Source organism: Pagrus pagrus (assembly GCF_965226575.1).
Source record: "Pagrus pagrus genome assembly, chromosome: 16".
Classification (NCBI taxonomy): domain Eukaryota; kingdom Metazoa; phylum Chordata; class Actinopteri; order Spariformes; family Sparidae; genus Pagrus; species Pagrus pagrus.
In genome coordinates this window covers 14,837,829-14,865,314 of record NC_140200.1, presented here as the reverse complement: position 1 = coordinate 14,865,314, position 27,486 = coordinate 14,837,829, and the positions used below count along the sequence as shown (strand labels likewise).

The 27,486-nt window shown below is 39.8% G+C and overlaps 2 protein-coding genes across 6 annotated transcripts; one reads left to right on the top strand and one right to left on the bottom strand.

The window, feature by feature from the left end:
* Window positions 1-9,939: 9,939 nt before the first annotated feature.
* rnf8 (ring finger protein 8, E3 ubiquitin protein ligase) lies at window positions 9,940-18,182 on the bottom strand. Of its 4 annotated transcripts, none has more exons than XM_084376683.1 (9): window positions 17,948-18,182; window positions 17,576-17,704; window positions 15,614-16,062; window positions 15,263-15,470; window positions 14,628-14,690; window positions 14,386-14,475; window positions 14,182-14,289; window positions 13,778-13,982; window positions 9,940-10,317 (listed from the first exon to the last, which is right to left on the bottom strand). In XM_084376683.1, exons 1-9 carry the CDS (start codon window positions 18,068-18,070, stop codon window positions 10,103-10,105), a joined length of 1,590 nt encoding a protein of 529 aa, XP_084232809.1. In that variant the 5' UTR covers window positions 18,071-18,182; the 3' UTR covers window positions 9,940-10,102. The 4 variants fall into 4 exon arrangements, with proteins under 4 accessions (XP_084232809.1, XP_084232810.1, XP_084232811.1 ...); XM_084376684.1 differs by having other exon boundaries at window positions 9,940-10,314; XM_084376685.1 differs by having other exon boundaries at window positions 10,229-10,317; window positions 13,771-13,982.
* A 1,159-nt stretch (window positions 18,183-19,341) lies between these two features.
* aida (axin interactor, dorsalization associated) lies at window positions 19,342-27,044 on the top strand. Of its 2 annotated transcripts, XM_084378005.1 has the most exons (11): window positions 19,342-19,713; window positions 20,449-20,515; window positions 20,602-20,655; window positions 21,828-21,882; window positions 22,079-22,142; window positions 22,322-22,425; window positions 22,589-22,597; window positions 23,289-23,411; window positions 23,633-23,755; window positions 24,591-24,708; window positions 24,798-27,044. In XM_084378005.1, exons 1-11 carry the CDS (start codon window positions 19,607-19,609, stop codon window positions 24,895-24,897), a joined length of 924 nt encoding a protein of 307 aa, XP_084234131.1. In that variant the 5' UTR covers window positions 19,342-19,606; the 3' UTR covers window positions 24,898-27,044. The 2 variants fall into 2 exon arrangements, with proteins under 2 accessions (XP_084234131.1, XP_084234132.1); XM_084378006.1 differs by lacking the exon at window positions 22,589-22,597 and having other exon boundaries at window positions 19,343-19,713.
* The last annotated feature ends 442 nt before the right edge of the window (window positions 27,045-27,486 follow it).

The following is a 27,486-nucleotide window of genomic DNA, read 5'->3' as shown; positions in this document are numbered from 1 at the left end:
ATATAAGATTAATTAGGCTAATTAATTTATTCAAAGTTGAAATATAATGTCGAAAACTGATGCATTTTAAAATGCTAGACAGATGTCTGTCCATATGCTGATTTGAATACGATACAACTTCCCCACAAACACAAGAATAAAATACAGAATTTCAATATTTTGCAAATACGAATTCATTCTTGAACTTAAAGGCAGTGCTGTGTAAATGCAGGAATAAAAGAGAGTTGCCTGCAGATGAGCACAAAATTAACATTAGACTGCTAATTATTTAATCACAGTAATATCTCATCAGTTGGACATAAAAAGAGATGTTATATGAGTGTGTGTTTTGAGGTCTGTGTGACATCACTGTTACAGGAGGCTGCTGCAGGGTAGAGCCTGATCATGCTGTGAAGAACATTTGGAGTCCACAAAACTGACAGATGGGCCACGGATATGGATCATGGGCCTTTTGGACACGAGCACGCTGTGAATCCATCTTTCTTACAAAACAACAACACAGAACAGGTGCACAGTGACAGTGTAGCGGGTCAGAAATCAGTAGAGACTGCATGAAAAACAAGCAAAAACAGTAAATATGGTTTTTCCCATTCCCCAATCAAATCTGCTGAGAAGAAAAACTGAGATAAATTAAAATTCTGCTTGTTCAGGCTTTAACATATCAGAAAATAATTTAAAATGTCCACAACTTCAATCCCAAGGCAATGTATTCCAATTTATTTTCCAAAAAACAGCACAAAAACCCAAAGATATTTGGTTTACTATATATGGTACTACTATATGTCAAAGAAAAACATCAAATCTACACACTTAAGAAGCTGGAACCAGTGTATTTTGGGCATTTTTTGCTCTAAAACACGTCTGAAACCATCAATAGTTGCAGCTTATTTTGCTGCCTATCAGTATTATAATTTCAACTTGAGCTACTTTCATGCATTATTCATAGGTAACTCGTTCACATGTGGATGGAGGCAGGGAGGTGATGCAGCAAAAAAACGACTCCTATGAAGGGCTGGCCAAGAGAGAGGGAGGGAGGGAGGGAGGGAGGGATGGCTGTAACTGGCATCATAAGGTTGCATCAAGAGTGGGATGGAGGGTCGGAAGGAGGAATGAGAGGCTCCAACTGTAGCCCCGAGGCAGTCCATCACTGTCGTCCTCGTGTAATACGTCCTGACAGACACACGCTTCCTTCGTACTCCGGCTTTAATGGACTGGCGTGACATCAGCCATCCCCAGCACAGGAGGCAAACTCTCTCTGTGAGCTGTTGTTCCAGTGCACTCGAGTCAGTGTGGGATGAATCACCGTGTTGGGTGTCCCTGAATATGCAAAAAAAATAATAAAAAGGACTGTACAGGTTGGCTGATCAGCTCGATAATCATTGAACACATAATAATGATTGATTTAGTGATTGATCAGTGAACTTATATATGAATCCCAAAAAAATACAGTGTGTGTGGAAATTTGTTTGCATTTCTGTTCTCAATTAATCAATCAAACTTTATTTATAATAGCACCTTTCAAACAAATCAAAATGCATTACAAAGTGCTTCACAAGTGACAGAAAAGAGAACATGGATTCTTACATCACAAGTGCTTTTTCTTGGAAACTGTTAACAAACAAGTTGACAGTTTCAGAGTACTTCTTCAGTGAATTTTCATCTTTTTATTCAGGAATGTTGTGGAACCTATATGGTACAGCTTTGTGTTGATTGCACTGAAAAGGGAGTAATCTCTGACAAGTCATATAGTAAAATCCTGGTAATACCCTGCAAACAGACAAGAGAGAAAGTGCTCCGGTGGTGTGCGTTACCAGGTAAGGATCGATGTCATTTTTCAACTTAAATAGAAACATTGCCATAGTTTCCAAAGTAAATCAAAGTACATTTTGTGGCACTTTGAGCACAACAAGCTGAGTGTCCCATTTAGCTCCATTGCTTTAAGAGAAGGCAGACGTCTCTACAGCTGATATCTCCAAAGCTCAAACCAAAACAATACATACAGGTAAGACGAAAAATGTGTATTTTTGATTTTGGGATGAACTGACTATGCTCATTATGAAGTAGTAGTATTGTGTAAATGTATAATGTGCTCATTCCTTAGAGGCACATCAGGAAAAGAAAAAGTGTTACAGCATCAATCATGGCTGTTCTTCAGGTGCCCCAGTAAACCATGACAATGAAGCAGCAAGAACAACATCGGGACCCTGAAGCTGAAGCAGCTAAATGGAATTCAGCCACGATCATGTCTTTTATTTATTTACATCGTTGTGATTTCTACTCTTACAAGTCAAAATGTCATTTAAGTAAAATGCTAATCTATCATCTGCCCAAGAACTGTGACTGAAAAGGTGTAGCTGGATCCTCTGTCAATATTTGAGAGAAGCATCTGCAGGTGCTTGTCATCTCCTCCTGGTGTCAGCAGGTGGAGCTGGGGCCTTGTTGATGTGACATCACATGGAGACCATAAGTTTCTGTGCTGCTCTATAAGTCCTCCAGGTCTGATTTCACAGAGGCACAAAGACTGAAGAAAGCCTCAGAGTGGAACAACCGTGAGAACGTATCTGAAAAATAAGAATTTTAGGCAAATTTTATTTGTTTATTGTTTATTTTCCTTAATTTATTTTTGTGGAGTTTGTGTGAGACATCATATGATTATTTAATAATCGGATGATAATAAATAATAGATAATAAATAACCAGGAAATGACTGAATGTGAATCTGAATGTATGTAATTTTTGTCCATTATTATGACTTAAAGCATGATTGCAAAACATCTGCCAAGTTCTATCCAATCCAATACTGCTGTCATGTCCACTAACCCAGAGGGACCAGAACTCTTGTTAGCTTGAAGTCATCCTCAACTTTTTTTTTTTCTTAATTTCTTCAAGTCAAGTAATCATTATCCTTGATTTCTTTATTTGGCCTGTGTTTCTGTGCAGAACCGTGTGGACCGTCATATTTAAATGTTATCAAGACATACATCAAGCACACTAATAGGGCAAACACATTTATATACAACAATGGGATTAATATATAAACAACATTAATACAGAGCGCCTGGAGTCCCAAAAGCTTATATTTTGTGCCAGGATTCATCTTTTGTAAAATCGATATTGTGCTCGAAATGAGTAGATTTTTTCTTCATATATTGTTTAATTCCCAACCCCGAAATAAACTGAAATAGCAACAATGATCAAGTCGAGATAATTTGGCCAGGACGGCCGAAAATGCCGGGACAATGACATGAATTCACCTCTTCTATTTTTAGAATATGAACATACATCTTAGTCATTGATCCTATTAGACTGATTGATTTATTGATTGATTGGTTGGTTGATCAGTGTGAGTGGAAATTATTCGCATTTTCTGTTTGCTATCTGTAACTATTTGGTCCTATTACTGCAACTTCACTTCCGCCAAAATGTGCCGAACGTGTCCTAGTGCGCGTGCGCGTGTTTGCGTGCGTGCGTGTGTGTGTGTGTGTGTGTGTGTGTGTGTGTGTCCGGTGCGCGCTTTGATGTGCTCTGATGTACTTTGATGTGCTTTGATGATGTGCTCTGATCAAAGCTAAATAGTGACGTCATAGAATCCTGGATGCATAAATACTAACGCAGGTTCATAAAAGCTACTTTTAGTTTCTACTAAAAACAGGCGCTGACCAGAACAGACCACACGCAGGAACCACAGCTAAAAACTACACATAACTGGACAATTTTTAGCTAATTTCAAACCAACTTAAAGAAAGGAAAAGACATGTTTACAGTGGAGCAGTCCGTATCCCCGATGGATAACAGTATCGTTATCTATCCAGAGGCTGTGAAGCCCATCGTGAACAGACATTTTAATCAAATCTCTGAAGCACAGTGGAGCCTGTTAGCTGATGGGATTTGTGAAACAGGAGTCGACACAATACTGACTAATATGCTGTCTGAAATCATACAGACACTCTCTGCATCAGCTGTGAGCATAACCTTACCAATGTTTCGGGAGCGTCTACTGAGGAATGATTCACAGGCTGAAATAAGTACAGCTTTGAAAAGCCTCAACACGCAGCTCGGAGACTCCCTCATTGGTACTTTTGCTGAAGTTCTTCACGTCTCACCGGAAAAATGTGAGAGTGCAGAAAAGCTGACAGAGCTGGTCGAGGAGGAAGTTCTACAAAAGGTAACCTCTGCTGTATCTCTGGCCATCAACAGCCCTACACAGCAGGCAGGGTCTGCCGTTTTTGTATCTGGCTCCATGTCTAGCACACCGTCTCTTTCTCAAATGGTGAGTCATGCTACAACATGTCTGAAAAGATTTACAAGTATGCTGAGCTCCAGTTGCCTATGCTGTTCGAGGTTCGACTCCACAACACCGACCCTTGAACCAGAGAGATGTGAGTCGTCTCAGAGCACGACATCCAAGATTTCTGTTCCCTGCGTAAGACTTGAATCTTCTCAGAGCACGACATCCAAGATTTCTGTTCCCTACGTAAGACTTGAATCTCCTCAGAGCACGAAATCCGAGATTTCTGTTCCCTCAGAGAGATGTGAATTGTCTCAGAGCACGAAATCCAAGATTTCTGTTCCCTCAGAGAGATGTGAATCGTCTCAGAGCACGAAATCCAAGATTTCTGTTCCCTCAGTGACATGTGAATCTCCTCAGAGCATTAAATCCAAGGTCTCTGCCATTTCTGTGACTCAAGAAGTGGCTAAAATCCTTGACAAATGGTCCACTGAAACACTGGATATCCAAGAAGAGGCTGACTCTGCTCTCCAGCCTCCCAGCCCCTCTTTGGATGCTTGTGATGCAGCGTTTGAAATTGTCTCCATTATAAAGAATGACCTTCACTATTCGGACGGCGGAGATGATGGATGCAATGAGAAGAGTAGCTCATCCAAACATCATTTCAATTTGAGATTAATACTTAAAAATGTGAAAGACTTTTTTGCCTCACGGGCCACACCTTCAAAGGACACCACAAACCAAGAGAAGTGCAAAAGCAGATGTTTTAAGTTTGCACGAACACAATTTAAGAAACTGACATCAGAGCTGAAAACATCGCTTGAGAAAGAAGACCCTGACTTTATCGTGCCTCTCAGTCAGACACTCAAAAAAGAGGATGCATCTGATGAAGATTTTAATTTACCGGGAGCTGTTCCAGAGTCTCCAAGACCAAACTATGAGACTTGCATTCAAACCAGGACAAGGCCATTCATCAGTGTAGAACGGAAGCTGGCCTCTTCACTAGAGTGTGATTGGATCAAATATGCTGTTGAGGCCTTGTTTAATATTTTTAACCCGCCAAAGAAATCTGCACCACACGACAAGAAAAACCTGAAAAACTTGGCCAACCAGCTTTCAAAAGACTTGTCTGATGAATTATATGGTCATTGCATGGCTGTCAGCACTTATCAAAATCCCCCAAATACAGCAAGAGGAAGTTTATCTGACCCTGTCATCATTCGTCTTGAGCGGTGGGTGAACCCAACTGGGTCCAGCCCTTCTCTTGAAAGTATCATGATAGAAGATTCAGTGGGAAAGTTCTTGCAGCGGATGTGTCTCTGGGTGGAGAAGGAGCAATCAAACCAGGCAAGTCACAGTGAGAAAGTGTCTGGTGCGCTAGGCGACATCGAAGACCTAATCCAAAGAATAGTGACCCCACCAGAAGAAAAGGACGCCGTCGCACCAGAGCCCCTTGAAGCCAGCGTCAATCACACTACAACACCCTATTGTTCAACTCCAGTCTTACCTTTCAACGATTTCTGCAATGACGACAGTGATGACAGGGAGTTGAACCTGACTACTGATGATAGTCTGATCTTGGAGAACAATGTCAGAGTGGCTTCAGGAGACATATCTCCTAAAATAACTTCTGAGAATAGACTGATGTCTTCCCGCTGTCCTTCAGTGTGTCAAAACAACAACGTGACAAGCACTGAAATATCAGACGGGGGATTCTCATTAGAGTCAGCTGACACCTCATCTTGTATGTCAGAGAGGACAACCAACAACATTATCACGGTTCTGCTCATGAGACTCATCATGACTGCCTCTCAGAAAACCAAAAAGTCCGCTCAGTCAAAAGACATAGACAACATCGTGAAGCGTCTCTCAGAAATGGCGCGGAATAACATCGACATTGCTGATTCCAATGTCAAAAAAACTAGAAACAACATGAAAAAAATCAACAAAGCAGTGATCAAGGACCTTAAGGAGAAGTTTGGCTCTTCTGAACAGATACTGGAGGCTGCAATGGCAACAAACAATTCATCTTTTGATGAAGCTGTAATTAAGTATCTGAAAATCCATCTGGATGACCTCCACAGACCAAAAAGGTCTGCAGTTGCCAGATTCTTTTCAAGGGTGCGAAAAGCTTTAACCAAAGCCTTTAGGTGCACCACTGATCACAGCGACGACTAAATAACCACCTCGACCTTTTTCACCGCCCCCAGCTTCTTTTAACATCTCGAAGCCTTCAGCAATCATCTTGAAGGAAACAGGTTCCCAAACTATCACACCTTCCATCTCACCTGAGTTGTAGTAGGTCAGATGAAGTGGAAATTAGCTGTGGAACTTCTTTCCTTCAAGATGAATGCCATCAATGGACCTTTCTCAAAGCAATGGTTAGGGTTGGATTCCCAGCCTCCATCGTAGCTTTGTGGAGTTTCTTGACTCCCTGGTAAGTACGGTTTCCTCCGAGTTGCTTCGGTTCCCCGACGCTACATTCGTAATATAAAAAAAAAACGCTAACCAGGCCATTCATGCAGTGGTCAGGGTTGGATTTCCTGCCTCGATAGTTGCTGTGTGGAGTGTCTCGACTCCCTGTGTTAGTACGGTTTCCTCCGAGTCGCTTCGGTTCCCCGACATTACATTCGTAATATAAAAAAGCCCGCTAACCAGGCCATTCAGGCAGTGGTCAGGGTTGGATTTCCTGCCTCGATAGTTGCTGTGTGGAGTGTCTCGACTCCCTGTGTTAGTACGGTTTCCTCCGAGTCGCTTCGGTTCCCCGACATTACATTCGTAATATAAAAAAGCCCGCTAACCAGGCCATTCATGCAGTGGTCAGGGTTGGATTTCCTGCCTCGATAGTTGCTGTATGGATGGTCTTGACTCCCTGGGTTAGTACGGTTTCCTCCGAGTTACTTCGATTCCCCGACATTACATTCGTAATATAAAAAAGCCCGCTAACCAGGCCATTCAGGCAGTGGTCAGGGTTGGATTTCCTGCCTCGATAGTTGCTGTGTGGATTGTCTTGACTCCCCGGGTTATTACGGTTTCCTCCGAGTTACTTCGGTTCCCCGACATTACATTTGTAATATAAAAAAAACAATGCTAACTAGGCCATTCAGGCAGTGGTCAGGGTTGGATTTCCTGCCTTGAACATTGCTGTGTGGGGTTTCAAGACTTGCCATGTTGCGTGGGTTTACCCCCGAAATCCAGTTTCTTTCCACATAGAAAATAATTCAAATCCGATATAACAATATTAAAAATAAAAGAATCAAAATTGAAAAATAAAAGCAAATGTTTGTATTTTTATAATGTATACTCAAGCTGATTCAAAAGAAAATAAATCGTGTGCATTTATATAAACTTATTTTATTTCGATTACCTTTTATTATTTATTTATTTACATGGTAACAACACTTGTTTTGTTGGTACATGTTGTTCCACTGAAAAAGAGATTTTTGTCATTTCATTATAGGCTACATTATAGAAGGTAGCGGTCTATTGTGTTTCATATGACTAAACCTACAATTAAAAATATTTATTCCTATCTCATACCAGACTTTGATCCTTTGTCTGCTCATCCCTGTGTTCATTCATTTATTTAAAAAGATCTAGGTTATCTAATTGTTCTATATAGGTTATTTGGGCATTTTGTTGAAAGGACCTAAAAGGTAGTTTAATAAGTAATATATTACTAGTAATATGTATTATATATTGGAGCAGTTGGCACTCACATAGCTACCTTAACCGGGAACCTCTGCAGATCTTTTTTTTTTTAATTTTGGGATATTAATTAAACTAAAATTCATACATAATGCACCCTTCGAGGAATTACCTAAGGCTTGTTTTGTACTGGAAAACAGTACTTCCTAGTTCAGGATAACCCTGTTGAGTTTAATTAGAGCAGCTTTGTCACAGCAGACATTTTGATTTGTCATAGCAGGAGAAGCACATGCATTACTAATCATCTTTGCAATGGCTCCATTATGTTACAAGTAAGTGGATATAATGTGACAGTGAGCCTGAACCCTGAATCTGAAGCTACTAAATGGAATTCAACCATCATTGATTTTCACCGTTGCTTCTTATATATTCCTACATTATAATGATCTGTTCCTGTGGATATCAACAACTGCTCAAAACACAACTTTAAAGTTTAAAATTGTCCTGTATGACACCAGGAATACTCCTTAAAAAAGAATGCCAGCATAAAACCTGACAGTGCAGCAGGATACTGGCTCACACATCTCAGTGTGTGCAGGACATTTCATATGGATATTAGAGTATTGAATATATGCAGTGATTATTTATGGTACAATTAACACCCCTAGCCCACTTGTTGGAAAACGCAGCATCAACACTCCCTATCTCCAGCATGAGAAACGCATGCTTCACCTTCCACTTCACACTTTTATTTGCTTTCACAGCCCAGGGAGCTGTCAGCTGCTAGGCAACACTGCCTGCATGTGATTACCAAAAGATGGAAGGATTTAGCAGTTTCTTTCCAAGAAAAAGTATCTTTTTTTTTTTAAATGTGACACCCACAGCACAATGAAATACCCTTACATAAAATAATAAAGGCGAACATGACAGCTTTTGCTTATTAGTGAACTTAAAGTGAACTTAATCAACATTTCTCACATTATGTTGTGAGGTGGAAGCATTCAGTTGTTTATGTAACTCAGGACCAGTGAGATATGAGATAAACTCTGGAGAGTTGCCAGTGGAGGTGATTAATGCTCTTCCCTTTTTTTATTTAGCAGTGCACCACACAGCTTGTGTGCAAGGCGAGGCAACTCCCAGGTGGGCATGTAGATGAATAGAAAGTAGGGCATCGCTGAATGAAACATAAAATCACAACAATGTGAAAAATGTGAACCGTTTTTGGTGATTCAGTGACTTTCAGGAATTATTCACACTTAACGGTTCATTTTACTTGTGCTGTTGGTGTTCTATAAGTTGTATTTGAAATGAGACTTTACATCTTTGCAAACCACATACACCCTTGTATCAATACCCAGCCCCGAAGATTAAGTATCAGTCAGGCTGAGTTTGGAAAATGATGATACTAACCACTGACTGACAGCTCAGAAAACACTTTAAAGCCATGGAAAACGGTCTGCAGTGATGTACTGTATGAGAGTTCAAGAGTCTGCTGCCTTTCTAAGGTTGTACTTAGTCACAGTGGTGCTTTGAGCTAAATGCTAATACCTGTCAGCTCGGCATGTTAGCATGACATCAAATTATGATTATCACTAAACACAAAGTACAGCTGAGGCTGATGGGGATGCCATTAGCTGTGCAGGTATTTGGTTTCAAAGCAAAAGACTGGAAAATGTTGTTTGTTCAAATCTTGTAGATATTGCAATAGTTCACAGGATAAAAGAAAACTTGGACCTACTAGTGGCACAAGAACAAAAGTCAGAGTATCAACAAAGTTATTTGGATTTTTTCCCCCATCTGACACTTGTTGAGATATTTCAGTCTGAATGTGGTGGACCATGTGTTAAGCCACGCCTGAAAACAAAAACACTGGTCTGGTCCTTTCAATCCCAGCAGGTTGTTTTCCAAAAGTCAACATTTAAACCCACCATCACAACTTATAAATTCAGGCAGCATCAAGAACACTTAAAAGTACTCTGATTTAATAAGATTTACTATTTCCTTAGAACCATAAACACAATGAAAGTCAACATGTACATCAGAACATACAGGCAGGAGTGACTGTGAAAATGCATAGGAAGAAACTTTATTTATTATAGTTGAAAATAAGGACAATAAGACAACAGATCATTTTACAAAAAGAAAAACATACCTTGACTGAATTCTGGACTGATGATGAGACCTTCTTATCAACACCAAAAAGTCCAATTTATGTTACAGACCCATCCTAATCCTCAAACTCATCAACACTTTCATCAGAGTAACCACTGTAGGCCGGACTGGAGTCCAAGTGGATGCTACTGTCTGTGTCCACGGAGACAACAGAGCTGAGGCTACTGTCTATGGACACCATACTGCCGTCACTGACATCACTGTCACTGCTGCTGCTGCTGCTGCTGCTGTCATCATCATGGATCACCATCACCTGGGCAGAGTCAGCTGCTGGAAAACAGAAAACAGTTTCTTTTAACACACATCTACACATGACTTTTTAAAGAAAAAAAACTTGCAATATTCTAGATTTTGCTTTAATGTCAACAAATCCAACAAAGAGTTAGTCTCTCAATACTTTTTAGGTGGTATTTGTTTATTTATTTACCTACCTTCTTTTCTCCTGTTTTTTCCCTTGACTTCCTCTTCTGTTTGTGAATACTCTGATTTTCCAAACATATTAAATATCTTTTCATCTGCTAGTTTATCTATATAGTACTCTATGTGCTAAGTTTTAGGTTGCTGCATACATTTTTGTTAGAGGGGCACTATCTAGTTTTGGAGAAGAAATTCAAACTCATAATTTCAATATTTACAATATTAGTGAGTCACTTATACAAACTCAGAGATATTTATCTTTTCCATAACTGAAGAAACAAGCTGTTCTCAGAGGAAAATAAGGTCCCCAGAACACTGTTTGAAGCTAGAAAGGTAGCAGGGTCCGCCACATATAAACAAAGTGAAACAGTATGAAATTGTGTCAATTAAATCTGATAAAAATGTCTCAATGCCCAAAACTACATAGTGCACCTTTAAGGAAACAATACAAATCAGGATTCAGAAGAAAAAACTTTTCTGGCACTGAAGTTGTAACTCTTTGAAAACAGGTCACAGATACATGAAGTTTCATTTTTAAAGAAGGCTCAGGGATTTTCTAAAACAGCTGGACACTAGTTTTTACAAAACAATACTCACCAAGGAGTAAATAGGGTATTTATTATACATTTTTCAGCTTTTTTGAGTATTTACAACAGCACTGTGAAAAGAGTTACAACAATTTGTCAATTAATCGATTAATTGAACAAAAGAAAATCAGAGGAAGCCGTTTTGACATTTATTTAATTGTTGCAGTCATTTGTCAAGCAAAAACATCAAACACTTGCTGGTTCCAGCTTCTTAAATGTGAGGATTTCTTTGTCATTCATGACGGTAAATTAAGAATCTTTGGGCTTTTGGACTGCTGGTTTGACAACTGTAATGAGCATTTTTCAAATTTTCAACAATATTTTATTGACTAAACGATCAATCGTGAAAATAATCAGCAAATAAATCAATAAATAATTAATAAGTAGTAAGTCTCAGCCATAACTGTGTATGTGGGAATGGCCCTGTTTGTGGTAATGAAGGAGCATGTAATCCAGTGCAAGTGGCTCTTTGATGTGTTTTTCATTTTTGGACAACAATGGCATTTTACACTACAGAAATATAAGCTGTGCCAGGCTTTGGCTACACAGACAGTACTTGTTAGCAGAATTAATTCATGGTTGGTTTAGTCTTTTATTTTAGACTGATCCTTTAAAAGCAAACTGGGCATCCTTCAGGCTTTTATCATGGTTAGACATGTGCCTAATCCTCAAAGATGATTTTTTGCTTTAACTATCATTAAATCAAAATTTCCCACTATGTTTTGAAAATCAATTTAACACAGTCAGGAACAATCAGCATGTGTCTCATGACTGAGATCAATCAGACCACACTGCTTGCTGTTTTTGATTAGAAATCACGTTGAAGCATTGAGAAAATAACATGTGTCTTTTAAGTGAATTCCTCCACGATCAAGGCTCAGGGTGAACTACCGTCCCGCTTTTACTGTTTTTGCTCAAACAATGTTGTAAAACAATATTTCCCTCAGTATTATATCAACTGAAACAGTGCCACATTTTAAAAATCTTTAAAAAACTTCCCCTAAAGATAACATTTTATCTTAGATCTTGCTTCATTTTGATTCCCTGTGTTTCACCTTGTTATCATTATTGTACTTTTTTGCATTTATATTGTATGAATCATAAAGCATTTACTTACAATAACCTCAATTATATCCGTTAAGTGCAGCACATGCATGTTATTTTTCCACTTTTATCTGGAGAAATTAAGCTCAATTTCAGCACCTTGTAACCTCATTTTCATAGTAGGAGTATTTCAATGCTGCATGCTTCTTTTTATGGAGAATTTAATTGTATTTTAGCTGTTATTTGACCATTTCTAAAATGACATGATACAAAAGGAAGACAAGACATGAATCAGCCTCATTGTGCTGCCACCTTGTGTTCACTGTGCTCTACACTCTGGACCACCCACCCCCAGCCCTCCTTCCCTCGCTCCACATCTATCAAGCCAAGAAAGGGTGAAGCAGCGAGTCCGTAAACAGCTTGTAAACATATTTTCTTCACATTTCCGAGCAGCTTCACCACACCAGCTCAGGGTCGAGCACTTTGCTCAAGGACACTTGAGTGGTTGCTGCTGAGGGCGAGAGTCACTGAGCTCACCCACACATGTCAAGGCTCTCCAGTCATTTGATCTGATGAATGTGGCATTACACACCATTGCTAGTAAGTAGACTGTCAGGCAGATATTAATGCTGCATGCCGGGTCATGCGTGTGGGTAGCTTGTGCATGAGTGTGGTCCTGACTGTCACACACTGTAGTTTGATGGTTTTTTGAGGGTTATAGATACACTTCTTGTCTATCTGAGTAAATTTACTAGTGTTTTCAAAAAAACCCTGATGTTTTTCAAAATGACAGCAGATGCTGAGTCGAGTATTTAAGACCGCCGACTGGGACAATTGTTAACTGGTCCAATTTCACTTGATATGCTTCCCTTTGGTGGAAGAAATGTAAATTAAGCCAGAGTGTGTTTTGTACAATAGCCGTTTTTTTTTGAGCCGATACTGATAACCAATGATTTCACATTTTTGTATTTTAAAAGGAAGCTGGTGAACTGTAGTTTATGCACAACCGAGGTTAAGAAATGCCAACATGTAGTGAGCAAAGACAAATAACTCAATATCGCCTTCTCTTCTCCTCCTCTGTGTTTATTGGTGGATTGCAAACCCACTTCCAAGGTGCAAACAGTCACCTACTGTATCTAGGTTTGTAAATGCTGCTCTTGTTAATTCAGTGAAAGCAGTTTGGCGTCTTATTATGGGCTTTATTTACTGGCTAGAATTTCATCAAAACCGATAAATAGCCAATAACAGAGCTTTCTCAAATGGAGAGAAAAAACATCGAAAGAACCTTCATGCAGGATTATTTCCAGTCTTTGCTGCAAGGACAAGTTCCATCATCTGAGTTTGAATATAAACCACCCCAAAAGGATGATATTTTATTAGACCTCACCCTGTTTAACGGTCAGACTGACTCTTATCTGCTCCTTAACTCATTGTTTACCACTCCCAAGGACATTTCAAGGCTTTCCACTGACCTGACCTGCTGACATCATGGTCACAAGCCATGGTCTCTAAAACAAGGAAAACTCACCTGGATCAGTTTGTGTTACCTATTTTTTCTGTAAAAATTGGAAAGGTAAATATTATGTATGACATTGCCTCTACTGGGTTCATGTTCACGTTTCTCTTAAAAACAAAATCAATCTAACTCTAAGATATGGCACTACTGGTAACGCACCTCTCACCTTTCCTCTCAGTGATGAGCGTCTGCCGCCTCGCCTTCATGTCCAGGCTCAGGTTTTCCACCATGCTGTTGATGCAGTTGTCCAGGGCCAGGCAGCGGGTCTGGGACTGGATGGCTTGACGGCAGATGGGACATTCGTCTTTCTTTTTACGCCACTGCTTGATGCAGTGACAGCAGAAGCTGTGGGCGCAGTTCAGGATGACTGCCTGCAGCGATATCAATGCAGAGTCAATAGTTTATTTCATTGTAGATGTGTTCTGAAACTTCTGAAGTACCTCACAGAGGTACAAGTTTTTTTTCTGACAGCTGTTAATATTTTCATTGCTGTCAAACACAGTCAAAGATTTGTACAGAGAAATCAAATACAGCCCTTATTGTATTAGTAAAAGCTAGATTGACTCTTACCTCGATGAAGAGCTCTGAGCAGATGATGCACTGAAGCTCGTTCTCCAGAACTTCAGTCACTTGTGTGACTACTTCCTCTTTTTGGGCCCTTGCCTTTTCTTTCTCCTCCTACAAAAATGGACAAAATAGTTAATGAAGCTGTGTTGATGCCATGTGCAACTATGCAGAAAGCATGCTCATAGGACTATGAATATATAGTCATACCTTTGTCACTTCCAGCTCTTTGTTTTTGGCCGAGAGAATCTCTTCAAAGGCTTCTCGAGAAAGAGAAAGTTCGCCTATAACTTTCTTTTGCTGCAGACATTGAAAACAGATAAAAATTAACCAACGTATTAAGAATTTTAGTCCAATTTATGTTTTTTACATCACATTTTAACACTAAATTCATGAGTTGCTTGTACTTGTGCTGTAACTATTCATTAATGTTCCAGTTTAATGCTGCGTACCTCTTGCAGTGCATCTTCCAACTGTTTTTTCAACAGTTCCTCTTGTTGCTGTGTTTTCTGTGCCTAAACACATTAAAAAAAAGTTTTCTTTTAAAAGTTTTTTCTGATTAGCAGTCGTTCATATAAAATTTGTGCTGTTTTTATATGCGTCCACATCTTTATACATAAATGAGAGAAAAAGAACTTTTTACTTTTAGGTTGCATATTATGATAAAATAAATCAAACATTTTGACATCAAAATAAAAGACAGACTTCTCTGCACTAAAGAAGAGTAAACTGAGATCACCAAGTGTAAGTTTTAAGTGAAAAGGTTTCAAGGCATTAATCTCTCTAAAATGTGCCACCACACTAATACAATTTGTGCTAAACAGAACTGCATGTGTGTTGCTCAAAACACTGAACAAAATGAAACCTGAATCTCAGAATTGCAGCACATGCATCCAAAACTATGCGCAGGGCCAGCTATCACGATTTGCGTGAACTGGCCCTTTAAATGATCCTGACTTCTTCTCTGCTCTGCAATTTAATGTGTTATATGAGGCTGTTTTTATTTTTCAGCAAATCTACGTAAAAACTGACATACGACTGAAGAGGAAAGAAAAGAAGAAGAAGAAGCTACTGAGACACCTCTCACCTCAAGCTGCCTCTTAGTTTCACTGAAGGACTTCTCCAACGTCTCCATCCGGTGCATCTTGGCTCTGAGCGTCTCCAGCTGACCTTGCAGCTCCTTGACCTGCTCCTCCCTGAGCGGGTCTGTCTTCTGGGGCTCTCCACCTAGTGATGCTACCTGCCTCTGGGTGTCGTCCACCTGCTCCCTCAGCATCAGAATGTTCTGGCTGTACCTGCAAACGTAAACAAATTTTAACAAAAACATAAGGAAAATCAAACTGAGCATCATTAACTCTTTCGTTTAATTTGTACAACATCTAAACAACATAAAATATTATGTTGTTTAGATGCATGACAAGCACAAACTGAGGCTTACATCTGCAAGTTATCCATGTCGCATGGAGTGCTGGAGCCATCTGAGGGCCGGTCTACTTCCTGGACTTGTCTACTGGTTCCAGTTTCCTCCGGCTGGCTGTGACTAGGCCGCTGCTGGCGTTTCACTGGTGACAGAGGACAGGGCTTTGCAAATGACTTGTCTGCAGAAGAGCAGCGGTAGAGCTTGGGCTTTGAGGTAGACGGCTCAACTTCATCCACGGCCAACTTCCTCTTGGGCTTCTTGGAAACGTGGGCTGCTTTAGCCCCCTGTCCATGTCCCTTTGCCAGGTACAGTTTAATGTCTTTGAGCGGCCGCTGGACGAGGATGTAGTCAAACTCTGCTTTGGTTCCGATTACAGCAACCCCAAGTTGTATGGAGTCGCCGAGCCTCAGCTGATGGGCTTCTTCCGCAGGAATGCGGTTTCCATTCACCCACACACCGTTCAGACTCTGGAAGAAAGAAGCAAGACTGTGTTTTTCGGATGGTGATAAACAGAATATCACAATACAAAGAATATTAAAAAAATACATTCTGTGACTTCATTGGGTCCACCTGTTAAATCGAAATGCAATCTAACACAACAGCCCAGCCTCTACAAAGATAATAAAATTAAGCGGTATTAGTTTAACTAATAATTGATGAGCCATAACATTTAAACCTCTTACAGGGGGTCTACATGTTGTTGATGATCATCTCAATACAATGTTCTGCTAGGAAACCTTGGATCCTGATCCATGGTTGGGTCTCTGTGGATCAGACTTGTTCCAGCATGTCCCCATGGGTGCTTGATCTGATTGATAGTTTGAAAGCGTCCTTATAAATTAACATAAAGTTGAATTTAAAGAACTCAGAAAGTTTAATCGACACTGAAAATTGTTACCTTGTATCTCATAAGAGGGCCAGGGAGTGTATCATTAAACTTAAAAAAACAAAGTGATTTGGTTCAAATTTACGCTTCGAAACACCCTTTTGTTTTAATTCTGATTTCAATACTTAATTAAGTATATTAGGTGACCCACTCAGTATAGTGGACTGTAACGACTTAGTTCTTTTTGTGCTATAACCTGCAATTACATAAGTAATAAATGGGAGATATTCGGTATCCAGAGAAGGAGGTCTCCAGTTCAGAGCTAATTGCCCATCGTCCTCTGGTGATATGCTGAGAGCTCAGGATTTGGTTAAGGCGGTGGACAGCTTTGCACAGAAAACTGATTTACCACAAAATTGTGGTTTAAGCTAGGATGTTCCTAATGACTATTTACCCCCATGTTTACACAGAACTTTAAACTTAGACTAGTCGACTAGCATAAAGGTTTGAAAACACTTTTATTTAGCACAGTTCAAACATTTAAAGTTTAAACATTATCCCCAACTACAGTACGTGTATTTTTTACCTTTATAACCGGTGTTAACATCAATAATGATGCTCTTTTTTCTATAAAGCAACATGTGACTAGGAAGACATGACATTTCAGTGCAAATTATATGGATTTAACTGACCGCACCCATGCCTTTTGAGGTGAGAAAGATCACAATGTTTTGCATGTTTATGGATGTTTCATGAAAACTGCAAAGATTTGACTCAGCAGCCTGACATGCATTGGGGGCGGTTGACAGGTGCAGACCGGCTTTTGATTGAGAAAGCATTGTATTGTTTGATTGTAATGTTCCATAGCATATTTTAATGATCCTGTGTGGCTGATAATTAGCGTTTAGTTTGTTGCGAGCAAGGCTTTTTCTGTATACACTGCAGTCATTGAATTCTGCTGATGTTAACATGAAAACATGAAAGAATGGGTCGTTCTCTAGTCCACGTCGTTGTTTGTTGCCATTTTCCACATCAGTTATAATATCTTACTAGAGAATAGTAGTCAGGATTTGTTTGTGTAGTAAAATCATTAAAATGTGAATCAAAAAAGATAATGAAATACTCGTAGGTGAGCAAATAATAAACCTGGCTACCTTCCTATCTGTCACTGTCCACTGGCCATCTTCCCTTTGCTTGAAAGTGCAGTGCAGTCTGGAGATCATCAGAGGACAACTTGGAGACAACAGTTGGTAGGTTACATCCACACCACGTCCAATGGTGATCTGGACAGCCACAAAACAAACATGTCAACAGTTAGCAAGCTTTCTAGCCTACTGTGCAGCTCTTTACCCCATTAAGACACATGAATACTCTTATACAACCACAAGCTGAAGAAATAAATAAACACTGAATGCAGAGTTTATTTTGTAAGAAAATCTGAATCTACTGAGAACTTAAAAAGTTTTATGGTTATGAGTGCAAGGCTAATTTGGCTAAGTTAGTTAGCTAGCATTAGCAGACTGCACCTCAGTATTGTCGAACAAGCGGAGCCAGTCTGAGTTTCTCCCGACTCTCATCAAACATAAAACCTCTGAGTCCGAACAATCATCCTCCTCAGCCGCAGACGAGTCTGCCGTTACAGTCTCCATCTTATCTCATTCTGTCAGCGGCTAATATCGACCCGAAACACTTGCTATGTTGTTCCTCCGTCCATAGCTAACGTAGTAGCACAAGTGTCAAGATGGACACTGACAGGGAAGAACCGGAAGACGATTGGCTTGTTTTCAAAATAAAGGCGTCAGATGAGTTGAGCTGACAATTAACTTTTAATTAATTTAATTTGATAATTTTACATGAAAAACAAAATAGATTTAAAAATTCACAAAGAAATAAATGATAACTAAATAAATATAAAGTACGGAAGCCCTAAAGGGCCATGCATATCTCCGGAAAACAAAGTTTCGTTATCTCGAGATCTCCAGAAAATTATCCCGTTATCTCGGGAAAACGGCAGTTGTTATTTCGAGATAATTGAGATCTCAAGAAAACAAATGAAATTAATTTGTTATCACAGGAAAACGGAGGAAATAAAATGTATGAATGCATGGCCCTTTAGGGCTTCTGTACATTCACACTCTTATATTTCATACATTTTATGACAAAGTGCCACTTATTGAAGTTGAACATTCCTGAAAAACTTTTTAGATCCTATTTGACCACAGTGTGATATTTTCTCAATTTAAAAGATCATTTTTCAAGTCTATAACATCGCATTTTGCCTGTGATAATACATAGCCTAATAATAAAGACGAAACAGCTAACAGTCAAGTTAGTGACGTTGTCTCCTTGAACGGCCACCAAAACCCGTAACTTAAACATTGTAGAGCTGCTCCTGTATATCAGCAGCTCACAAACTGACAAACTCTCTCTTCACATAACTGCAGTTGACAATATGACCAGATTTACTTCTTTAGTCCCGCTCTGTGCCAAGTTGGCAGCCATGTTGGTGTTGGTGACATACGTTGAGCGAGACGATGTAGTTCACTGAGCAGTTTAACACAAAACTACAAGGTATTTTACTTTATTTATGACAAACGGCAACTTTCTTGACTTGGGAAATTATCTTTGTAATTCACAAACGTGTAATTCATGTCACAACTCAAACGGGATCAAACAGCATCACCGTCTTGCTCGACAGACGTCACCGACACCAACAAGCCCGCGACCCTGACACAGAGCGGTACATACAAGTACTTTATGTGTACTGGATACTCCTTTCAGCCCAGTACTCACTCAACCCTAATGTAAACTCTAGCTTATTATATGGTGAAAAAAAAAAAAAAAAATCCGTCTGCACCTTTAAATTAAACCCCACTTGACCACTTTGTTTCCCCGCTGCAGCGCTGTACACCACCGACATCCTGTTGCCGTCCACCCGGGCGACCCCACGCACCAAAACACGCGCACCCCGAGCTCCGGGCGGGACTTCCTCTGTATTGCGGATGCGATATTAGGGTGAGCAGGCAGAAAGGGCTTGGTCGGGGTGTCACTGGTCTATCTGTGCGCCTTTGGACAACAGATAACCGGGCTGACGACGCCGCCGCCGCCGCCGCCGAAGCCCCGTAGATGAATCTCCTCCTCGGCTATGCTGCCCTGAGAGCGCCGCGAGTACCCGCCCTGCCAACATGTCTGATGTCAACAAGACTATTCAGAAATGGCACGCCAGTTTTAGGAAAGGCACAGACTTTGACTCGTGGGGACAATTAGTGGAGGCTATAGATGAGTACCAAATGTAAGTTGCATTCAACATGTGTGTCCTCTCTCTCTCTCTCTCTCTCTCTCCACACACACACACACACACACACACACACACAGCTGCAGCAGCATGTTTCTCTTTCCTCTTAATCCACCTCTGTCCTGGAGGCGATCAGCATGTGGCTTGCATGGTGCTTCACAAGAAGAAGTTGTCGCCTCTCTCTGAGCCGTCAGTCAGTAAACAAACCCTAACCCATCCATGACGTGATGTGGCAGTTGTTGCAGAGGGAGCAGTGTGCATGTTGCATCCCAGATCCATCCACCTCCACCTCCACCTCCACCAGCTATAGTTCAAGGAGTCCTTCCCCTGATCCTGTCATGGAAAACCATCCCGAGCTGAATGTTACATTGTGTGTCATGCAGTGCAGAAAATGGGCCAATATTCCTCAAGAGTGTTGGGAAATAGTGAGCCACACCCTCTCATTGTTAAGGGTGGGTTTCATCTGTGCAGCGAGGAATGTTTCCTGCGTTTCATCACCGTCTCTGCAGATGTTTCAACACCTGATCTGCTTTGTCACCTCATTAAAAACCTTTATCTGAAATTAGACAAGACTAATAATACAAAGATAATCTAGATCCTGACATCTTATTTTTCTTGACCGCAAGGGGGCGCAAACCTACATGATGTAGCCACCTTACAGTACAAGTTTTTTACTGCAGAGCTTTAACGCACTTCTCTGTTGTTGTTGTTGTTGTTGTTGTTGTTGTTCAGTCTGGCGAGACAGCTGCAGAAAGAGGTCCAGTCTACAAATTCAACAGACTTCACAGAGGAGCAGAAGGTAATCATTACATCTGGATTCAACCTTTTGTACAGAAAAGTTAAGTCCTGCATAAACTAAGACGTGTTTTTGTTCCTGTTTTAAAGAAAACTTTAGGAAAGGTTGCAACATGCCTGGAGATGAGAAGTGGCAGTTTGCAGGTTTGTGTTTGTGTCTTTTTGAGGTAAACATGGCATAAGTGCACATTGTCATATCTGGGAGCAAGTTGATTTATTTATAGAGCACAAATGTTGCCAAAGTGCTTTAAATAGAGATAAAGATTACAATCAAATAAGATGAAGTGTGGTGTCAGTATGTAAAATTGTGAGGCCCGTTAGAGCTGCAGCGATTACATGTCAACTATTTAATATAACTATTTTGACAATTGATTTATCATTTTATGGAGTAATTTTATAAGAAAAAAGGTAAAACATTCTTAGTTTCCAGCTTCTTAAATGTGAAATCTCTCTGGTTTCTTTACTCCTCTATGACAATAAACTGAATATCACTGGTTTGTTGACAAAACAAGACATTTGAGAATCACTGATTTTGACATTTTAAAGACCGAACAACTAATCGATTAATCGAGAAAGATTATCAACAGATTAAAGAGCAGTGAAAATAATTGTTAGCTGCCGCACTAGAGGTCAAAGGTCCAAACCTTTTTGGTGCTCCCCTCAGAAAGTGATTTTTTAAAAACATGTCGCACAACAAGTCTTCTCCAGTACACCAAACTTTATTCAAATTTTAAGCTATTTAGTGTCCATCAACCATCGCGATAAAGATATGAGGAAATATCCTCAAAGTTATATAGATTTTTTTTATGTAACTGTGTAGTTAGTTCATTTTCTGTACATTTTTATCCTCCTGGTTGAAATCCTGATCAGAACCTGTCAGGATATAATTTTGTTTGAAGAAATTTATACCTTTTTATTTTAGTGAAATTGTAATGATTAATATTATTATTATTGCAAGAAACAGACCTTTTTTTAAAGTATATAGAGTCCAAAAAAATATTAGAATCTGCCTAAAAAGCTCTTGTTCAGTTCATGAAAGCCACCGAATTCCCAGAGACGATGTCGAGGGCGGACATCAGTGTTGTTACTGGTACCTGTGATAGTGGTATGTTGAACTGTTATAGTTTAGTGAATACACTGAAGCAACTGGTAGCTGAAGAAATGTCACTAAACTGGGAGGAGAGGTGACATTATTATTATTAAAGGTCCAGTTTACTCATTGCTTTGGTGTCTGTTTCTCTATCAGCCATCGCAAAGGCATATTTTCTTATGAATTTTGTAAAGATGTAAATAATAATCATTGATCTCCTCTGTAGTGCACACAGTCGAAGGAGGATTTCAAGTTAGAAGAACTGAAGAAACTGGAAACCAGTAAGTATCAGGTGTTGTACTTTCAGACCTATAAAGCTGTAAAAGGACGAGCTCCCTTATATTTTTACAGCTTTATTTCTGACTCTCTGGGTGATGTGCTCTTTAAATAAACAGAAGTCGAGGTTACTTGTAATCCTGCCGTCATGACTGCGTATTCTGATCTACTAACACCTCACCTTTCTCCTCTTGTTGACAGTAATTCAAAATATACTGACCTACAACAAAGAATTCCCCTTCGATGTGCAGCCAGTGCCCTCAAGGTAAATATCTGTAACGATGCTTAATTTTACAGGAAGTGTTCACAAGCTAAAAAGATACTAAACTGCTAGTCTGAAACTCTCTCTCGTCTTCTGGCATGGTTTGATTTCATCACAGGAATGTTTGAAGTTTTATCTAATCTGCAGATGAGGTGATCAAACTTGCTGTTTCTCTCTGCCAGGAAAATCCTCGCTCCAGGCGAGGAGGAGAACCTGGAGCTGGAGGAGGAGGAGGATGCTGCAGCAGGAGCTGGTTCTACAGAAGCCTTCCCCCCGCGAGCCCCCGGTACTGTTCACATGTCGATAACAGTTAATCAAACGCTTGATCCGTTGTGTCATGTCGTCGCGTTGTCCTGTCTTTGGAGGGCTGTTTGACTGTGTGTCTTTTTGTTCTCTCCATCGGTGCTGTGCATGGCTTCATCGCTCATTCCTGCCTGCTTCATTTGCAGCTTCGCAAGGTACGGCGTTATCGACCGGCAGCATCTGAATTAGTTCTCTACTGAAGGAGAGTTGTGGGAATAAGCAGCCTGTTGCTGCATTGACAAAAATGTGAATGGATGATATGTAAAATTAGTGACGAAGCATCATTTGTTTGATTTGTTTAAATTGTCTTACATGTGAATGAAACATGAGGTTAATGGGATTGGGATTTTTTTTGGCTGGATTCTTAAAAGATCTGTCCGACTCTTACTGTTTTCTCTAATTTAACGGCAGCTTTAAAGTGTCAGATATTTTCCATAGGAGTTGGTGGAGACCAAAAACAGAGCTAAAAGCAGAGTAAATATTCATCAGGTGTGCAGAAACATGAATCCAGTGCTCAGGTTGTTTCATGTCTGCATGATGTGTTAACAGGCAACTGCCAGCTCACAGGTCTGACAGATCATCTTTATGTGGTCATTACATGTCTGTATTTTGACAAGTGGCTTAAAAATAAATGACTGCGACTTAATGTCTGTTCAGAAAACCTCATTGTCATGTAAGAAAGATAAATTCAATGGGAAAATACATTGAAAGCTAGCAGAATAGAAGCTAACAGAAGCTAACCCTCACACTGAAGATGATCTGCTATTGGCTAATCTTTGGTCCCAGGTGATGTCATCACTTACTGTTATGGTAACTGTTAATGTCTGTACCCTTTGTCCTCTACAGGTACCTTGTTGCCACGGTTACCCTCAGAGCCTGGGATGTCACTACTTACTATAAAGATTGAAAAAATTGGGTTGAAAGATGCCGGCCAGTGCATCGATCCTTACATGACCATTAGTGTCAAAGGTAATTTCATATATGTGTGTGTTGTTTGGGTTAAAGTGAGCAGTTTGGTGACAGCTGCTGGTCTCAGATTACAGCCACACCCTTTTCTCTGCTGCGGTGGTTCCTCAGCTCTCTCACTGTCTTTTTAAGGAAAAGTTACTCAAATGCTCAGAAAATGCCAAGACAGTTCTTGTTACCGTTGTGCAAAAGCAACAGCGTGTTCTGTGTTTTTGTGCCCGCAGATTTAAATGGTATAGACGTGAACCCAGTGCAGGACACCCCTGTAGCCACCAGGAAGGAAGATACCTACATTCATTTCAGTGTGGACGTGGAGATCCAGAGACATGTGGAGAAATTACCAAAAGGTAATAAATGGCATTGAATTTCGACATTTCACAAAGGATCTTACAAAATTAAAAGGAGCGATTTGTAAGATGTGGTCAGAATTTAAGTTTAAAACATATTAAAAAAAACTAACATTATCATCAGAGTGTAAAGAAACAACAGTGGTGACATTATGTTTATGTCTACTGAAGTTAGCATGCTAACCACCCAGCCAATGAAGGCAATGAACTGTTTTTGCACCTGCTTTCCTTACTAAAAAGAAAAATGCAATGGCACGCCTTCTGAATTCAAGTCTCGTTCTATGAGCTACATTGCCTCGTTAACTCATTGTGAAACACAGTATATTCAAACTCGCCAATATCAAAATAAAACTCATTAAAACAGTCTCAGTTTGGTCCGTTTTCACCCGTTGCTGATGTCTGACTCACTCTTCCACCGCTTTACACCTCTCCTGTTCCTGCCTGCCATGTCTTCTCGTCCTCTGAGTCATAGTCTGTAAATCGCCTCCATACTGTATCCCCTGTCTTCAAACTGGCATCTGTCGGTCTCAGAGGCCTTGTTCAGTCCAAGTCCGGCGATCCACGGATAACTGAGCTACTTGCAAACAGCAGCTTGTTACTCCAGCCACAGATAGTTACAGCAGAGAGTGTAGTGAGCAGCAGTAAGTGATATGCTGCCCCCGAGAGTTTTCTGGCCATTTCATCTTTAAACCATAAACTGACTATCTTCCACAGGTTTCTTATAGTTTACTGCCCAGAAGTCTTAGGAAATTACTACTTTGAAAAATGAATTTGTCGACTGTATGATGATGATTAATCCTCTTTATGTTGTTAAACCTGCTGTACATTCTTCCAGGAGCAGCTATATTCTTTGAATTCAAGCACTACAAACCTAAAAAGAGGTTTACCAGCACAAAATGTTTTGCCTTCATGGAAATGGACGAGATCAAACCCGGCCCCATCGTCATTGAACTGTGAGTCGACTGTATTCTTTGTCTGAATGATTTGAGCGATACCTTTGTTGTGAAACATGAAGTATACACTGTACCTTCTCGAATTCCAGCTACAAGAAGCCGACAGACTTCAAGAGGAAGAAACTGCAGCTTCTAACAAAGAAACAACTCTATCTCCATCTTCATCAGACGTTACACAAGGACAGCTAAGTCGGAGCACGCCTCGAACTTTGAACCACCTCGTTTAATCTGTCTCTTGAATCCACATCCAGCAAAATGTGGTGCTCCACCTCATCACATCCAGCAATACTAAAACAAGGTTGTAGTCATTTGTTTCCCATGAGTATATGAAGAAAGTAAAGGGAACTGAGCCAAACAGTCACATCCGCTCAGACTGCCACATTAGTTCTACATTTTTGTATTCTTTGATTTTGTTTTCGATGTCTGTTGCAGGAAACGCTCCTCAAAACCTTTAAATTCATTTTCATTTCACTAGTCAGAGATACAGGAATTTCATACTACAGCAGGGTTATGTTAAGAAAGTCAAACCAGCTCATCTCCAGTCTTCCTTAGCTCGCTGATTTTGGGAAACGGGACACAATGTGAGTTATTGCAAGTGCTTAATTTGAGTCTTGATGGAATTTGACTCACTCTGATTCGGGTTTGTGCTGTCGGACTTTGGACTCTCAAGTTAAATTTAGCAAAACATTAAAAGCAACTTGAGTTGCTAAACTGCAATGCAAAGCCATTGAATAAATAACACGCAAACAGAGACGACAGTGTTTGCTACATCGAGCCACCAGAAGTCACTAAGTTCTGTCAAAGTCCAGAAGGGTTTCAGGAGTTTGGAGTGTGCCATAATTGTAGACTTTTATAGTGTTTAATTATTATCAATTAAATCAGTTAATTAAAAAAGTTATTAAAACTATTAATTTGTCCGCCTACATAAACATCTCACACTTTGATTTCTGCTTTAACATTCTAGGTTTCCATTTTGTGATTTCTTTAACATTAACCAGCGTTAACTGATTTTACTTTTGGCCACTTGGGGGCAGCGGATACCAGCTGTAAATACAACACTGACATATCACCACCTTTTTATAGGTCCAGCGTGAAGGATGTAGTTGCATCCAGCCGTGCGGTTGAGGATTGCTATTCATCCTCCCCTTAAGTGGCTGCGAAAAACACAAAATGCGCTCTCTTGAGCCAATGTCTGTTTTGCTCTTGTGGGCTACTGTAGAAACAAGAAGGCGCGTCATGGCAGAAGAGGACCTGCATCCTCTGTAGCTATAAAAGACTGGATGACTGGTACTCATAGGTAGCGTACACATCTCTAAATAAAGAGTTGCGGTTATATTATGGCGATCATGAAATGGAAACTGTAAATTGATTATAATTACACATAATAATCATAAGAAGAATATTTAAACGCTAAAAAAAGTTAATAATTGCCCTGGTGGCGCACTCAGACTCTATAAAGAGGTGTTAAGTCATAGACAGTATTCAACTCAGCAGTGGCATTTATATTTTGAATAAACAGTGGGTTTAATTTTTATTGGCTTTGTCAGAATATTTCACAAGTTGTATTTTAAAGCCAGCAATTAAGCAAATGTTTGTTTAAACCCAGAATTAATATCATTATGAGCCAGTAACAATTAAATGCCCCCATATTTCTGATGGCCTTCACATGCCAGTGTTCAAGCTTCAGTATGTATTGGATAAAGTATGTTTAAATACGAGCAGTATGCTTTAAATAAGAGTAAATTGGATGCAGCATTGGTTGCATGCTGTGGACGTGTATCCTGTATTCAGTGTGAGCGGCCCAGATGTTTAACACCCACTAGGAAGTGTTTTTTAATCGAGTGTTTCTTCACAGATCAGATGTTTTATACGCGGTCAAACTTAATCAGTGCTCACATGCAGGATGCAGGAATTGTGCTTTTGGTCTGACTTTTTAAGAAGCGAGAGAGATTTCTCTTACATTGCTCCCCAGAAAAGCCCACTACTTTTATTTTGAAATGACACGTCACCCTGTTATTAAGGGCTGTTGAGGATGAAGTTGCATGTAGCTTTATGTTTCCGTTCTAACTTTGCAGATTCACTAAAACATCTACATTGTAATATTTGATTTCAGATTTTTATTTTTGTAACGTCACAATATTCAGGACTGTAAATTAACTGTAAGATACACTAACCGATGAGTATATACAGTAACTGTGTGTATGTATGAAGCACTATGATGTGGTAGGACTGAGACCTGTGGAGCGTTTTAGTTTTGATGACAGACTGAGGGGAATTGTATCAAACATTTACAATGCTTTTAATTTCTAATAAACTACAAATGAAGCAGTTCGGTGGATGATTTCAGCGTTTTATTTGGGTTCATTTAAATAAAATGCAGTGGATTCAGCAAATATTATAAGCCCCTCGAACTTGTTGTATTTCTCTATCAAGGACTGAGGATTGTAAATATGAATTCAAGGCTTTAAACAATGTCCAAAACTATGACTTTTGTTTTTCATTCTCTCTAAAAGGCTTCAGTTACTTTACTTTTACTTTATTTCTCAAACTGATGTACTTCTTTCTCAAAATAATGATATTGTTGATTAGCAGGCCAGGCTGTTTCTTCAGGCTTGCTAGTACTATAATTTTTTATTGGTTTAAATGTCATGAGCTCTAATGAAACACACCCTCTAATGGTAGTATTAAAAAGTCAGTTCACTCAAATTACAAAAAACCCCAAGCAAACCTATTTTTTTACTTGCCTCTTGTTGCAGCTAGCCAGGCAAACAACCAACA